The sequence below is a fragment of the Ammospiza nelsoni genome, chromosome 5 (assembly GCF_027579445.1).
Source record: "Ammospiza nelsoni isolate bAmmNel1 chromosome 5, bAmmNel1.pri, whole genome shotgun sequence".
NCBI lineage: Eukaryota > Metazoa > Chordata > Aves > Passeriformes > Passerellidae > Ammospiza > Ammospiza nelsoni.
The window spans coordinates 59,863,983-59,879,537 of NC_080637.1; the positions used below are offsets into that span (position 1 = coordinate 59,863,983).

The 15,555-nt window shown below is 47.7% G+C and overlaps 1 protein-coding gene across 1 annotated transcript in view; it reads left to right on the plus strand.

The window, feature by feature from the left end:
- Positions 1-3,953, plus strand: part of ITPR2 (inositol 1,4,5-trisphosphate receptor type 2) — a 243,595-nt gene extending 239,642 nt beyond the window's left edge. Inside the window, exon 57 of the mRNA XM_059473401.1 lies at positions 1,039-3,953. Within this exon, the coding sequence (XP_059329384.1) occupies positions 1,039-1,125 (87 nt within the window). The 3' untranslated portion in view covers positions 1,126-3,953. The remainder of the gene's footprint in view (positions 1-1,038) is intronic.
- Positions 3,954-15,555: the final 11,602 nt, after the last annotated feature.

Genomic DNA, 15,555 nt, shown 5'->3' on the forward strand with positions numbered 1-15,555 from the left:
GCAGAGATCAGGTAAGGAGAAAACTCAGGGGGGGATTAGATGAAATGCTCCTGGTGAGTGTGCAAGGACAGAGGGGAAACTGCAGAAGGGATGAGGGGCTGCATAACCCGGCAGTGAAAGCAGTGTAGTGTCAGGAATAGCTGCATACTGATGGGAGCCTGGAGGAAAAAAGCCTTCTGTGTCCAGCCCTTGGGTTTTTCCCCCACTGAGAACATCAACAGTGCCCTTGTGAAAACAATTTGCAGTGCCTGTTGCTTTGCTTGTGTCACCCTTGTGCTGGTGCCCCTCCTGCAGCTCCCTCTGCTCTCCCGTGTGGGGCACAAGCTGCTGGCCTCCCTCAAAGCCTCCCTTAAAGCCCTGCTCCTGCCCACATCGCCTGCCTGCTGTGTTTGCTCTCCCTTCAGGATCAAAAGGCCAGCTCCTTTTTTGCTACAGGTGCTGCTCACCTCTGCTTTGCTCATTACAGCTTCAGAAAAGCATCTGTGAGTTTTCTTTATGGGAAGCCCTTCAGTGGCATCAACAGAGTTATCTAATTATTCCCCTTCAAATCCCTCCTTAAAACTTTTCCCTGTGAAAATCCCAACAAAGGTTTAGGCTGGATGTGCTGAGACCATTGCTCATTGTGCTTACCCACAACATCCTGGCAGGATTTTTTTCATCCCCCTCTGGCTGAATCTGTTCTCTCCTGGCTTAAATTTAAACCCTGTGTGGCCAGGGCCATCTTTTCCTTCTGTGATTCTGCAGCACCAAGTGCAAACTCTGACCCTCTGCAGGGCTACACAACACAATAGCAGCACAAATAATACTCTGTAAGACCTGCCGGGGGATAAGAATAATGTATAAATGAGAATAAAATGTTCATACTTTGCAGGAAACAGATCTCCCACTTCAAAGGCATCCCTTACTTGTAATTTTCTAAGCTGAAGAAAAGAATTCCACTCCCTGTTGTTTTGCTTATATGTATCTTGCTCTGTGACTGCTAAATAATAGTAAAAAAAAAAAAATCTCAACTCGTCTCTCTCTGCCTTTCCACCTTAGATGACAGAACAAAGGAAGAATAAGCAGAGGCTGGGCTTTCTTGGATCAAACACACCCCATGTGAATCATCACATGCCACCACCCTGATACCACGGGGAGAAGCCGTGACTAGCCTTTCATCAGTATTCCTGCTTTATTATAGAATAAAAAACTGAGATTGAGAGGAGTGAACAGTGCCTATTGTTACAAAGTTAAAAACAACCAAGTGCCAAGATGTTAAGTGGTTTAGCTCTGGGAACAATTTGTAGCTGTTTTTCATGGTTGAGAGGGACCACAACCTAGAATGTGAGCCATACAAGGCAGCTCGTTTGTATTCCTTGCCTGGCTCCAGCTCCAGGCTGCCTGGGACAGGGGCTGGGACACAGGCTGGGACACAGGCTGGGACAGCACTTGGCCACATCCTGGGAGCCCCCTTCTCCCCAGAGCACCGGGAGGAGCGAGCTGAGCAGAAGAAGGAGAGGTGTTTATTGAGGCAAGCACGACAGCCTGGCTCAGAATCAATAGGTCGTCTCTGGCTCACTTGCCAAATAGGAACATTAGTCATATTTGCTTGGCATTTACTATTTTTTAATTACCAAAAATATGTCAGTCCCTAAGCGGTGATGTTGCTTCAAGTAACTTCTACTAGGAGGGAAAGGGGAGAAACCTCAAAAGACTGGAGGAAGAAAAAAAAAAAAAAAAAGAAAAAATAGAAAAAGATGCAAAGAGAAACATTAACGCTTTTGAATTTTAGCTGTCACCATGCAATTTCTTATTTATTACATGGAGCACAATGGATCTACAGCTGTGGGAATGTTATGCACATAATACTGACAACATAACTGGAAGTGATTTCTTTCTCCTGGCTTCAGATGTTCTCGATTAATGTGGCCGTGAGGTTTCACATACTGAGGAGTTAAACTGTGTTTTAAATTCAAGTTCCAATGGAGGATTCAGGGGAAAAAATTATACCTGTAGTTTGAAGCGTGTATGGGATTTTATTTTTTACAAAAAAGCTTAGAAATGTCTTTTTGTACATGTAATGATGTCATTACCTTCCATAAACTCATCTTCAGCAAGAGTTGATTTGAGTAAATAAACACCAAATTCTGCCAGCTTTCCTCTGAGCTACAGATCATGGTTTGATGGTTTTGCCTGCCCTTCCCACTTCCAGGGGTTTGCAGGAAGCCTTGTGGGGAACAGGGGGGCAACATCAGGGAGGCTCCTTCCAGCTCTCAGCCCTACAAAAGGCAGAGGCTGAGTCACCAGTGCAGGTTTCTGCTCTATCCTGTATTTCTTGGGATGGCTTGAAAGAAAAGTTACAGGGTCTCCATAGAGCCCTAGGGGACTCTTTTGTCTTTTAGGAAAAAAATTGAGGGGCACAAATGAGAGTTGTGTCCTCAGTTCGCTTTCATTTTCAGTGGGTTTTGGTTACCAGATTGTCTCACATTTGAAAATGCACCTCTTGTTACATGGAGCCACTTTTTAAACCAAAATATTTTTGCAATGATTTGCCCCTGTAAAGTTTTCATTTTGTTATAAAAGCCATTTTGATCAAAGGACAAAATATTATTGGTGTAAATATTTTCCAGTTTCTTCCTGGAGAAATGCTGTTGTCCTTGTTAAGGCACTACTCAAACCAACAGGCCTAGAGTAAAGGCAAGGAAGGGGTATATCACTCTCTTTATCCCAAATTCAAGCCAGTTCTTGAAGCTACTTTTTTTTCTTATTTTTTGTGGCAGTGACGTGGCTGAGATAAAAGTAATATATAGTAGCAACATATTTATATCTTCTACCACTAAAACATCTCCCATTGGCTTCAATTGTGTCCTTCCAAAATAGTGTAGAAATCAGAGCTTTGTGTATTTTACTGGAAGCAAATCTCTTTCTGTTGGCCTTAGTCCAGAGAGCACCCTGGTTGTGAGAGGTGATGGCCAAAGGAGCTGCCCACAAACATAAAATCAGCAGTAAGGTGGTAGGGACTCAGACCCTGCAGCTGTATTAATTCAAATTAGTTCATACAGTTAATCAGATCTACTCACAGCTTCTGTTGCAACAGCAATTTCCTTTTCTCACAAGTGTGGCTCTAAAACACAAAGCACAGTTCAATTATAAGTTAAACTCTCATTATTTATTGGGGGGTGTGAGGTTGGCTAATACTGGAATGGGTTGGCACTTTTCCTGTTTACACTCAGAAAAAGCAGCTGCACATCAGGGGAGGTTTCTGCTGCTGGAGCTGGGAGAGCTTGAGGCTGGAGCTTGTGCCCTGAGCTCAGGGCTGCAGGTGGGTGCTGCTGGTGCTCACACCCAGCCCACATCCCCTGGGGCTCAGGAGCCCAGCTCCTGCTCCTCAGAAGGGAGAGTTACAGCATCTAAATCAGAGAACAGATGCTGGTTGGCCTTGGCCACGGTGCCTTTCTGCTGTTCACAGCTTCCCAGAGAGACCTCCATAATCAGTAACAGTAGGTGATGCTACTTGCACAGACTGTAAATATATTTCACTGAGAATTTCAACATCTTTGCTGTTGCTGTCAAAACTCAGGCCCTGCCCTGCTGTAATTCATGTGAGCAATCTGTACACTCACGTGCTAAGGCAAACAGGAGGCTCCTTGTGTGAATAATGGTTGTAGGACCAGGCCCCAAGACTTAAAGATTGTGAAATATCCCCATGAATGAGTTTATAACAAAAATCATTGTTTTATACATATATTTATGTGTATATCTTTGTTTAATGCAACTGGGGTAACCTTTTCCTAGGCAAGTATCATTTACCTTACCTATTTATATTAAATGATTGCAATGAAGTTAAAACATCTAAGAGCTTTCAATGCCTTAGAGAGATATTTATAATTATAAGCTCCTTGACAGTTAAAATCTACTTAAGTAAATGTGTCCATTGCTGCTGAATGTAACTTTTAATAAAAGGTGTCATTTTATATATGTCTGTCTCATTCTTGGTGCTGAGGCTGGGGAGAGATGTGTGTTCTGGTTTGGGAGAAGCAGGCTGGGTGGGGGGCCAGGCTGTGGGTGTGCACCCATTCCTTCAGCCCTGAATGGATGGAGGCTGAATGCAGCAAGGAAAGCAAGAATTTGTGTTATTTCAGGTGCAGATTGCTCCATCCAGGATGATGGATCCAGAGCCTGGGTGGCAGCTGGGTGTGGGATTTGCTGGGTGTAGGATTTGCTGGAATGCGGGCAGCCCTGGGTGCAGGTGGGCAGAGCCAGGGATGGTTGTGGCTCAAGTGTCACCAGGTGGGGATGAGCAGGCTCAAGGCACACAGCCTCAGGGGTTCTGCTGCTGCCTGATCTTTTCCAACCTTTATGATTCCACACTACCATCATGCAGGCTTTTCTGTATGAGATTATTTTGCACATTTTTGTCCCCTCTATTTTTTAAATGTTTTTAGTAACTCTTTCAGGTAGCACAATGAGAGAGAGACCAAGGGCTCTCCCCACTCCTCTGGGTGAAAGAATTGAGAAAGACAAATTGTGTCTCTCAACTTGGGCTAAGGAAATCTTAGGTGTGAAAAATGCCACTCACTTGTTTTTAAATTTTAAAAGTTTAATAGTAATAAAATGGTTATAAAAATAGGAATACAATTAGAGTAATAATAATTTGGACAAATTGAATTAAGATAATATGAGACAAAAAAGACAAAGAGTTATGGACGTACCTTTTTCTGGGCAGGATGAGCCTGAAAAAGGACCCACGTTAACAGAGGATTAACCCTTAAAAACAACAGCCTGTTGCATATTCATACACCTCATACATGATGCATAAATTCCATTCAAACACGGGATTCTGTCTGGTCATCGTCAACTTCTTCCTCTGAATCCTGACAGCGCCTTCGAGGTGGGAAGAAGTTCATCTCTTCTGATAAGAGAACAATAAATTCTTTTTCTCTGAAAGATTTAGGTGTTCTGGAGCTGGTATTTGGTGCGAGTGCCTCATTCCTTTCTTAAAAATATCCCACTAACATAGTTCTTATTTTAACTACAAATGTTACCTTTTAATTACAAGACTACATTTATCATATTATTAAAATGTTAATACAGCAGTACTAATCAATACAACAAAATATATATAGTAAATATCTGTGTAGAGCCACATAATATGCACTTTTCACATTAGGTCTTGTGAAAAATGGAAGAGCCCTCCCTACAAACCTGTGGTCAGTAAACTACATCATATAAGTCCTTTCTTTTCCTTTTTCCCAGCTGTTTTTTTTTTTTTTTTTTACAAATAGTCAATGAGGAAAAAAATAAGGCCTCTTCTTAGCAAGAAAAAGCCTGCTAATTAATTAGTAAGAAAAATCCTATTAAATGGAGCATGCTGTTTCTCCTGTGCACTTGTTCCACCAACTTACTGAGATTTTGAGTAGAATTAACTTCCTTTTCTATTCTCTGGTATTATTTTAAGGCTAAATAGAAAGGAGCTTGTTTACTACTAGGTTTGTTAGATGGTTTTGCAAAAAGGATATCCTAAGAGAAAATGGGGTTTCATGCAGCAAGCTTTCAACCTAAGATTTCAGTCAAAAAGCCCCAAACCAGCATTAAGCTTCTAAGCCTAAAGGGGAGCAGTTTCACATGCAGGACTGAGAACCTAATGCCAAGGCTTTTCTTTTTCCAAATGTTTGCCCCCGAGGCACATTTTAATTCAAGAGGTGTTTCAGGGAGCAAACCTCTCCCTCGGCACTGGCTCACTGTTCTGGCCTGCAAGTGAATTCTGCTCCTCCCTTCCCACCATTGCTGCTGCTGCTGCTGCTGTGACAAAAGCATCTGCAGGCAAGGATGTTGTCTTTGGAAAGCACGTGCTTGTCTTCTGGGGAAGGCTGCCAAGTTCATTTTTGGGGGGAGAAGGCTGAGATTTAAGGCTGCTAACCTCTCTGCTGCCCCAGAATGCCCGCAGGAACACAACTCCTGCCTGCAGGTGCCCATGCTGAACAGCCTGAATTTGCACAGAATCATTCAAAATGCCTCAAAAGGAACTCAGGCTGTGGGGGTTTGAAATGTGCACCGCTGTATTGCTGCCATAAACTCACACTTGCCCCCTCTATTTATATGCTGCACTGTTTCAGGCTGGAGCAGAAACTGCAAGGCAGAAGACAAGCAGCCTTTCTAACTTTGCTATTTCCACATTTTTCTCTTGCTGCAAACAGCCAAGAGTTAACTTTCTTTCTGTACTAGCAGTTTCTTTCTCCATGTCTCCACCTCTGTCTGCTGCCACTCAGGTAAGGTGAGACCTGGGCATGTCCTGGACCACAAGATTTACTGATTAACCAAAGCAATAACCTAAAATGTGTAGGAGCATGGTGTTCTTATGACTTAATAATTCTGTTTAAATGCTGTAGATCATCAGCATCCAATATCTGACTCCATGTAAGCAGGAGGTTTTCCTAGCAGCCCTTCTTGTGGTGAATCATTGCAGAGTCTCCATCCCCTGATGGAGCAGCCATGTGGCCTTTGCCGAGGCAGCCCACACCCGTGTGCAAGGCTGTGGGGTCAGCCCAGCCCTGCTCTGGGTGGGCTCTGTCACCATTCACATTTCGTCCAGATGGCAGGAGCAGTGGGGGGATCCAGTTACAGCCCAAAGGCCCAAATTCCCTTTATAAGTTGCTCCCTTCTGGCCCCCAAAATCTACAATATTTATAGGTTTTGTTCCCAGTAACACTGAGCTGCCACAAAATTTGTGGATTTTGGGCACGTCCTCAGTGTTTCCTGTAATGGCCTTCAACCGGGATTGTCAATCTGAATTTTACAATCCTCTCCTAGGAGCACTTGCTCCCTTACCAAATATATAAGGATATTTTTCCTTGCTTCTTCTTCCCTGCCCTGCCAGTATTACAGGATGAAACACCTGGGACCTGTGTTAATTCAGTCCCTGCTGTAGAGACCCAGAGTTGTGTCCAGCACAGCACAGGACAACCCAGAAACAGGGTTGAAAAAATCCATTTTCAGTCGTGAGTCGGTGTTGAATGATAGAAGTTGGCTCAGAGTTTATATTATTTTTTTTTTGAGTCACCTTTTGCTGGCTTTGAGGTTGGTTCTGGCCCATTTGCAGCCCTTTGTCTGGCACAAAAGCTCCCACCCCAACTTGATAAAGCCAGCAGAATTCCTGGTGCCCCCAAAACCCCTCCCAGCCCTTCATCTTTCTGTTCTGGGAGCTGAGGTGTCCGTGCTGTGTGTGACTGTGTGTGGTTTGCACACACAGCCCAGTCTGAGGGTATTTGGGAACACTGGAACAGGAACGGGACAGGCTTGGCTGCGGCCCTAAACAAGCAAAGCTGGTGTGAGCGCTGCCCTCCCGTGAGAAATGCAAATCCTGCTGCCTGTGGAGGAGTCAGGAGAGGAGAGTTTGGTCCCTGGAGCTGTCATGGCTCTTCCTATGCAGGTGCAAACATCTGTCCAGGTTCCTGGTTGGCAGCTGGGATGTGGGAAGATGCTAGCAGGGAATTGTGCACCTGGCCCCAGACTGTGAGAGTTGTGAATGTGATGTGTCACAGTGCAGGGAAAGAAAGGGAAGGAACAAAGTTCAAGGGAAGGTCTCAAGGGCACAAGAAAATGTTATCAGGGATGGTGATTTTACTGGTGGGACTTACTAAAAGTTTGCTTTTGAGTTACTGTGAATAATTGGTGTTATCAGAAGCTGGCTGTCCATGTCTTTGTCAATCTTGAGTGCCTTTTCAGAAGAGAGGATTCACTGGTCCACTGAAATCCCTATTGCTCAGGGTCCTTGTTCTATGAACTCTGGGGGTTTTTTTGCAAATTTGTCCACAGCACCTCACTTGGGATGAGTGCTCTCTTACATGAGCTCTAAATAAATACAGAAATATAAACCAAGCTGGAAATTTACTGAGTACAAGCTGTCTTGCAAAATTGCCTGTGTTTCCTGGCTCTGGATGGGATGGAAATACCACAAGCCTCCCTTCTCTCAGAGTAACGTGATACTTCTGCTTCCGGGCTCAGCGCAAAGCGGGAGGTGGAAGCATGTTCAAGAGAGGAAAAAGAAAAGCAAAAGCAAATTATAATCATGCTTGTTTTTAGCATGGCAAAATCAAACTCTTAATTAGAATGTTTGAAGTGGCCACTATGATAATCTACTCAAACATCACGTGCAGTGCAGGGCGTAGAGTTTTATCCATCTGCTCCTCTGTGGCACAGAGCTGGAAATGGGAGCTAACCTGGCCTGGAAGCCTCCATGGGCAGAAGACATGGGCTGCATCTGCCAGCTGGTTCTCTTCTGACTCCTCTTCAGCCCAAGTGCTGCATCCTGGCCAAGCAAACCTGGTTCCCCACGGGCCATGCTGGTTCCCATTTCTCCAGGAGAGGGAAATCCAGTCTAATGCAATCTCAGGATGCAAATCTTGTTCTGCAGCACAGGCATTGTAATAGCAGCCCACATGTCTCAGCACATGGCCTTGGGTGGTGCCTGGGGCATCACTGAGCCTGTGGAGGAAGAGCCGGGCCCACCCTGCTCCAGGTCATCACCTCCAAGGCAGGGAGCACAAATGTGAAATTGTCTCATGGGCTGAATGTGGTTCTGCACTCACACAAAACCTAGGCAGGTGTGGTGCTGCCAGATCACCTCTTTTTTCCTTTTATTTTGCCTTGTTTTAGTGGCAAGGGCTCCCTTCACAATGGCCTTCCCTCAGCCAGACATTCACAGACAGTTTCTCCAGGGAAGTGACAAGTTATCTTCTGGGGTCCCTGTAATTTTCCCCATCTGGTCAAATATTTGGAGGCAGAAGTTATGTCAGCTGAGGTGTCAGGGAAGGAAACAAAGCTGTGCCACTGCTGGGACAGTGTGATGATGTGGCTGTGATAGTGCTGTGGCAGACAATGCCCACGGTGTGAGCAGCCACATCCTAAGGAGAAGATGGTTGGGCATTTAGGGCACTGCACAGGTCCTCTCCCCTGATCCAGCCTCCAGCACAGCACCTTCCTCAGGGTGAAACAGGGACCTTGATCCAGCCTGCCTTTGTCCCTGCTACCCCTCAAAAGAGAGGAGTGAAGGTCTGTGTCCTCAGCACTGCCCATGAGGGGTGTCCCCTCCTGCCTTTGCCAGAAATGTCCTGTTAACAGCATCTTCTGAGAACTGGTGGAGACCACACATGTCCTTTCAGCCAGGCCAGCAAACAACCTTCAGCTGAGTCTGCCCAGGGCTGTTTTGGATCTGGTGATCTGCATTTAGAAATAGTCTCGGTATTTTTAATTGTTGCCTGAAGCCATCTGCTCCCCTCTTCATTTTATGTTTTAATTGTCATTTATAACATATTATATGAGCTATTCAAAATCCAGACAGACACTGGAGGGGAGTGAGTGAGTCCCAAGCTGCAACACACAGAATCTCTGCAAGTCTTCCCTCAGCTTTCAAAGGGCTTGGGGCTGGCACCCCCGTCAAGGCAGCCCGAGTGGCTGCAGCTCTGTGGGATCCTGGCTCTGGGACACACCCTGAGCATTCCACAACTGCTGCCAGGGCCAGGGACTTGCTCTTGGCTGGGGACAGGCAAGACAGTCCCTGACATCTGCAGGGCTCCTGGTGGCTGCTCCCACAGCCCGGGCACAAGGAGGTCAACTGATTTTCTCAGGTCACCAGTGCGTGAGCAAATGATTCATCCAGATTTTCCTGGCTCCTAAACCTTTGCTCAGACCACAAGGCTGCTTAGTGACTTAGCAGGGCTCTGGGGAAGTCAGCTATAAATTGCAAGCACGCCATGGCCAAGTGACCGGCTGCGGCGTTATCCACGTGCCATCGGTGAGTCCAGGGGGCTGCCTGGTAGCTGGAATTACTGCCAGGGTGAGCAATGCCAGTTCTTTGATGAAGCAATGGCTTCAGAAAAAAAGAATTGTTTGCCTTGCCTCCTACTTTATGGCAGAATCTTTCCACCTCTGTCTTTTCAGCCTGACTCCATGCAAGGCCCAGTGCCGTGACCATGCAGGGAGTTGCTACTTGGAACTGGGACTGGTTTGTATGGCCTGAGCTCAAAGTGATGCCTGGAGAGGCTACCTGGAACAGGAGAGGCTACCTGGAACAGGAGAGGCTAACCTGGAACAGGAGAGGCTACCTGGAACAGGAGAGGCTAACCAGGAGCAGAAGCTAGGCAAGGTTAAAGGAATAAAGCAGGTGTTTATTAAAAGGCCTTCAAGGGATGCACCTTGGGCAGTACAAGAGCCTGGCTGTGTAGCCAAGATGTATGACTGGTCACGAGTTTTCACACTTTTATAAGTTTTGGTCCATTTACATACTGGGATTAATTGTCCAGTTACAGCTTCAGGTTATGAAGTCACATCCTCCCACACTGCTCTCCTCAGTTCACTGTTTTTTATACTTTTGGGCCTGAAGCTGCAACAGTGTCCTTGCTTCTCAGGCTGGACAAGGATTGTTTTGTCTAATTCAACTGTGAAGAGAACTTGCTAACACTTTATATGAAGTTCAGAGTTAGACACCAAGGCAGTACAGAACCTGGGAAATATGAAAGCTAAAACTTAAGGCATCAAAACCACCCCAGGTGACAAAGCCATCTCCTGGGTCCTGCAGGCTCAGCAGGGCAGGGTGGCCAAAGGGACCCTGCTGCCCCTCAAGGCTTGGTGACACCTCCCAGGAGCACAGATGTCCCAGGTCAGGCTCAAACACAACTGCACACCAGCATTGATGGGCAAGGATTTACCCACTCAGCCCTGGGGGATGGCTCAAACTCCAGCTAAGATCCTCAGCTTTTGGGAATGATGGCTAAAAGAGCTAACCTGTGCTGGGAAATGTGCTGCTGCTCTTTGGTGACATCTCAGCTTGCTCTGGTGGCACCATGGTGCTGGTGACCACCTGAAACCCAGAAATATTTCCTTTTAGGAGATACCTCTTGATTTCCTTTTGCTGGTTGTGCTAGACTCAGACAGCAGCCAAGGACCAGTAAGTGCAGATGGGTGAGAGGGCTGCAAATGCCCCAGGCCAGGCTGCTCTGGCTTCTGAGCATCCTCACAGTATGGGGAGTGATTCCCACATTGCTCTATTTTAATAATAATCTATTACACTTCAAGCACATGAAATAAAACAGGGAACTGAACATCAAGCTGCCTGAATAAGGATTTTATGTTTATTGTTGGGGTATTTTAGGAAATCCCTGAGCATCAATGGGGAAACTGAGGGAGTTAGACACTACAAAGAGAACACAAGAGAGGGGGCCCAGCTCCAGGCCCCCTCTCAGCCCTGCAAGGAGCAGCTGAGGACAACTGGCACTAACTGGCTCTTTCCTTGGCAGCAGATGAAGTGTGGAGGAGACAATGGGGCCTGGGCTGGCTCCTCGTGCCCAGAGGTGATCCCCAGGGCTGGGAGCAAAGCTCACTGAGAGCACAGCCAGGAGAGGCTGCAGTGCCTGCTCTGCTCAGGGGGGAACAGCCTGGGTTTGGATGTCAGGACAGGTGCACAGGGTGTGTGCCCACCACAGGGCACTGGTGGCAATCCCACAGGCACAGGATGTGTGCCCACCACAGAGCACTCGTGGCAATCCCACAGGCACAGGATGTGTGCCCACCACAGGGCACTGAGGGCAATCCCATGGGCACGGGATGTGTGCCCACCACAGGGCACTGAGGGCAATCCCACAGGCACAGGATGTATGCCCACCACAGGGCACTGGTGGCACTCCCACAGGCACAGGATGTGTGCCCACCACAGGGCACTGGTGTCTATCCCACGGGCATGGGATGTGTGCCCACCACAGGGCACTGAGGGCAATCCCACAGGCATGGGATGTGTGCCCACCACAGGGCACTGAGGGCAATCCCACAGGCATGGGATGTGTGCCCAGCACAGGGCACTGGTGGCAACCCCACCCTGAGGGGACAGCAGGACCTGGAGCATGCCGTGCTGCTGACACTGAGCACCAGCGGTGTGACAAAGCCCCTGGTGATGTTGGCTGGCCCTGAGCTGCTGGTCAAGCCCAGGAGGGCCAGTGAGACACTCAGCACCAGGCTTCCTGCAGGGTGCCATGCTGGGAGCTCACAGCAGGAGGGGAAAGGGCTTAGGAAAAGCTCCGTGCTGCTTCAGGCAGAGCTGGGAAGAAATGTAAAGCTGTGACACCTGGAACACAAGCAGGCAGCCAGAAAGGACAGGCAAGAGCAGGAAACTTCTTCATAACAGGACACCACTTGGCAAGGAGGGATAAAGGAAACATAACTTTTTTTAATAAATGAAATGATCGTGTAACTTCTGGGTTGCGTTATAGTGAGGATTTTTGTGTGTACAAGCAGTAATTCCATCAGCACTGTGTTTATTCATTATCTTAGACATCTATTGGCAGCTCAGAGGCATGGTTTCCTTTTAACTTTGTGAAAAAATTCAAATGGGCAGGGGGAGAAAAGCCATCCCCACTTTCCAAAAAGTTCTCCATGGTTAAAAGGGCCCTGAGCTTAAGCTGCACTGATGCTCTGAGCCAGCTACAGCAGCATCCCAGCAGTGACATCTGAGCCCCTGTGTTTAGGATTACCACCCAGGTTCTCCAAAGCTAAAGACACTTTTGAAATTATTTCATGAAATGCTAGCCAAGTAAACTCGATGATGCTCTCCTTGTTTGTCCCCTGGAGTGGGAACACACAGAGTTTAGGCTTTGGGGCCTTCCCTGTTCCCTCAGCACAAACAGGAGAAGCAGCTGAAGGACTTGGAAGCTGCAAGGATGGAGCTCTCAGGCAGTAACCAGAGCTGAGCTGAGGGAAAACAGCTGCGAGCTGGACACCTGCAGTGTCCAGAGCTGTCCTCAGGGAGCGGTGGCAGGGCTGGTCCCTCACCTCGGGAGGTCCTCGGCCCTGCTGGTGCCGCCATTTGTCCCCATCCAGCCCTGCCGGTGCCACGATCTGTCCCCGTCCAGCCTGGCCGGTGTGGCCAAGCTGCAGCTGGAGGAGCCAGCGTGTGGGGAAGAGGAGCTGGGGAAGGAGAGGAGCCCAGCAGGATAACGAGCTCACAGGATGCAGCTGCACGTTCGAGCTGCAGCTCCCACACAGCCACAGCGCCTGGCAGCGCCCGGCCGCACATGTGGAGTCACACACAGCCAATAATTCGGGGTGGGAGGCAGCTTTAAAGGTCACCCAGCCCAACCTCCCTGCGACAAGCAGGGACATCTTCAACCAGATCAGGTTGCTCAGAGCCCCATCCAACCTGACCTTGAGTGTTTCTGAGGGTGGGGCATCCCCCGCCTTCTCGGGCAGCCTATTCCTATGTAAAGCACCCTCGCTGTGAAACACTTCTTCCTTATATCGAATCTAAATTGACTCTCTTTTAGCTTAAAACCATAACCCCTTGTCCTATTGCTGCAGGTCCTGCTAAACCTCTGCCCCTATCTTTCTTATGAAGCCCCCTTTAAATGCTGAAAAACGCAGCGATGAGGTTTCCCCAAAGCCTTCTCTTGTCCAGGCTGAACAATCCCAATTCCCTCAGCCTTTCCTCCCAGCAGAGCTGCTCCATCCCTCTGCCCCCCTTGGTGTCCCTGCTCTGGCCTGGCTCCAGCAGCTCCCTGTCCTTGCTGTGCTGGGCCCAGGGCTGGATGCAGCCCTGCAGGGGGGCTCAGCAGAGAGGGGCACAGGGGCAGAATCCCCCCTGCCCTGCTGCCCTGGGGCTCTGGGTGCAGCCCAGCACAGGGGGGGGTTTGGGGCCAGTGCACATTGCTGGCCCATCCAGCTGATGTCCACCTTGCACTGATTTCCTCAGGGCTAGCTCCTGCTTTCACACATGTTCTCACCTCTCTTTGCAGGCTGCAGAAAGGATTTTTGGCAATTCCATGACTGATGTGTGGTTCCACAGGCACACAGCTCAGCAGCAGGATCTGGCCTGGGCCACACTGAGCTTTACATTGAACTCTCATTTCCTCCCCTCTGTACCAATCTTGGCATCTCTGGGGATTCTCCTGTAATAATCTTGTCTGTGCCATTGACTTAGACAATAGTAATTGAGCTTCAAACTTAATTACAGTATGAGAACAAGCTGTCACTTGATTGAAGACACTTTTTGATTATTTATTGAAATAAATAATCTTACCTGACTCTGCAACTTGACATGAAGGGACTAGACATTGGGGTATCTTTTATTGGCTGTGTTTATATCCTTCCTGTCAGATGCAGGAAGGATATAAAGGTATTTAACAAAATACCAAGCCCTGGCTTCCAAAATGCTCCCAGAGACTCTCCTTTCCCTAAACTTCCATTATTGGTAGTTTAGAGAAAGACGAGACCAGAGAGGGATTTTCTCTGATCCCTCACTTAAGTCCTTCCCAAGTCCCACCCGGTTGATCCTGCTGCCAGGCTGCCCTCTGGCACTGAGACCAGGGGATGCTGGGCAGGCAGGATCTGCTGTGGCTGCAGTCATGCCCAGGGCAAGAAATGTCTCAAATTAAAGGATTGATAGGATGAGGCAAGGGGGTCCAACCATTGCTCTTACAGGGATATTTGGGCCTTCCAAACAGGCTTTGTGTCCACAAGCTCGTCCAGGGAAGTCAAAGTGGCTGAAACTCATTTGCTTCTCCAACAAGTAGTGAGCAGCATCATTTATTCCAGAGCTGTTTGCCTGGAATTCCTCTGTGGGACCATATCACCCCTAAGAAGCCATTAATTCCCTCCAGCCTTTACAGTCACCCTCTGTAATGATCAATGTCTTGGGCACTTGCTCTTAGAACAACAGTTTTTAGCGTGCAGTTCTTCCCTGCTATGACTTGATGTCTGCCTCTGAGACTTCACAATCTGAAATAAATCCTTTGCCAGCTGTTCCAAGCCCAGAAAAATACATCTGGACCCACAGAAAGTTGAGTTCCAGGTTCAAAACACAAACCTGGTTCTCACCTGCCAGGAGGCTGAGCTACCTGAGACCACTTCAGGCTTCAGAAAAACTTGAACTTCTGCTAAAATGAATAATCAATGGCCATTTATATTTTGCTGGATTTGTTTCCTACCAGAAATCTTGGCTTTATGAACAGAGACATAAATTTTAAAGGTGTTGCTTATTTTATAATCCCAACCTGGTGATTTTTTTTGTACCCACTTAGTTATGGGTGAATCACACACCTTTGCTGATGCACTCACAGCATTTTCCTCACAGATGTATCAGCTGTAGGTGTGTCAGAGAGAGAAAACCTTCTCTTGCTGATACCTGAGCCTGAAGCACACTATGTTTCAGTTCTCCTGCTTATGTTTCAGTGAATTCCACTCTCAAAATGGAAACGTGGGAGTCCTGGTTCCTGACTGCCACCTTACAACATGCAGAAGAGTTACCAGAGTGGGATGCACACCCTGGGAGTGATCAGTGACCTTCACCCTGCTCCTGTCCACCAAGGCAGGGGTGTGTGAGCAAAGCTGCATCCAGCCAGGATTCTGCCATCTCCTCTTCCTACAGGCTCAAACATGACTTCAGTTCCCAGCTTTCCTCCTGCTGTCCTCTTTGTTATTCCCTTTTGGGTCTGGGGGAGTGTTCAAACAACATCCTCTCTTGTCCTTCCAAGGGGCCAAACATTCTTAAGCTTTATGCAGGAAAAGTTTTCCTGTCACATGCATGAACTGAGG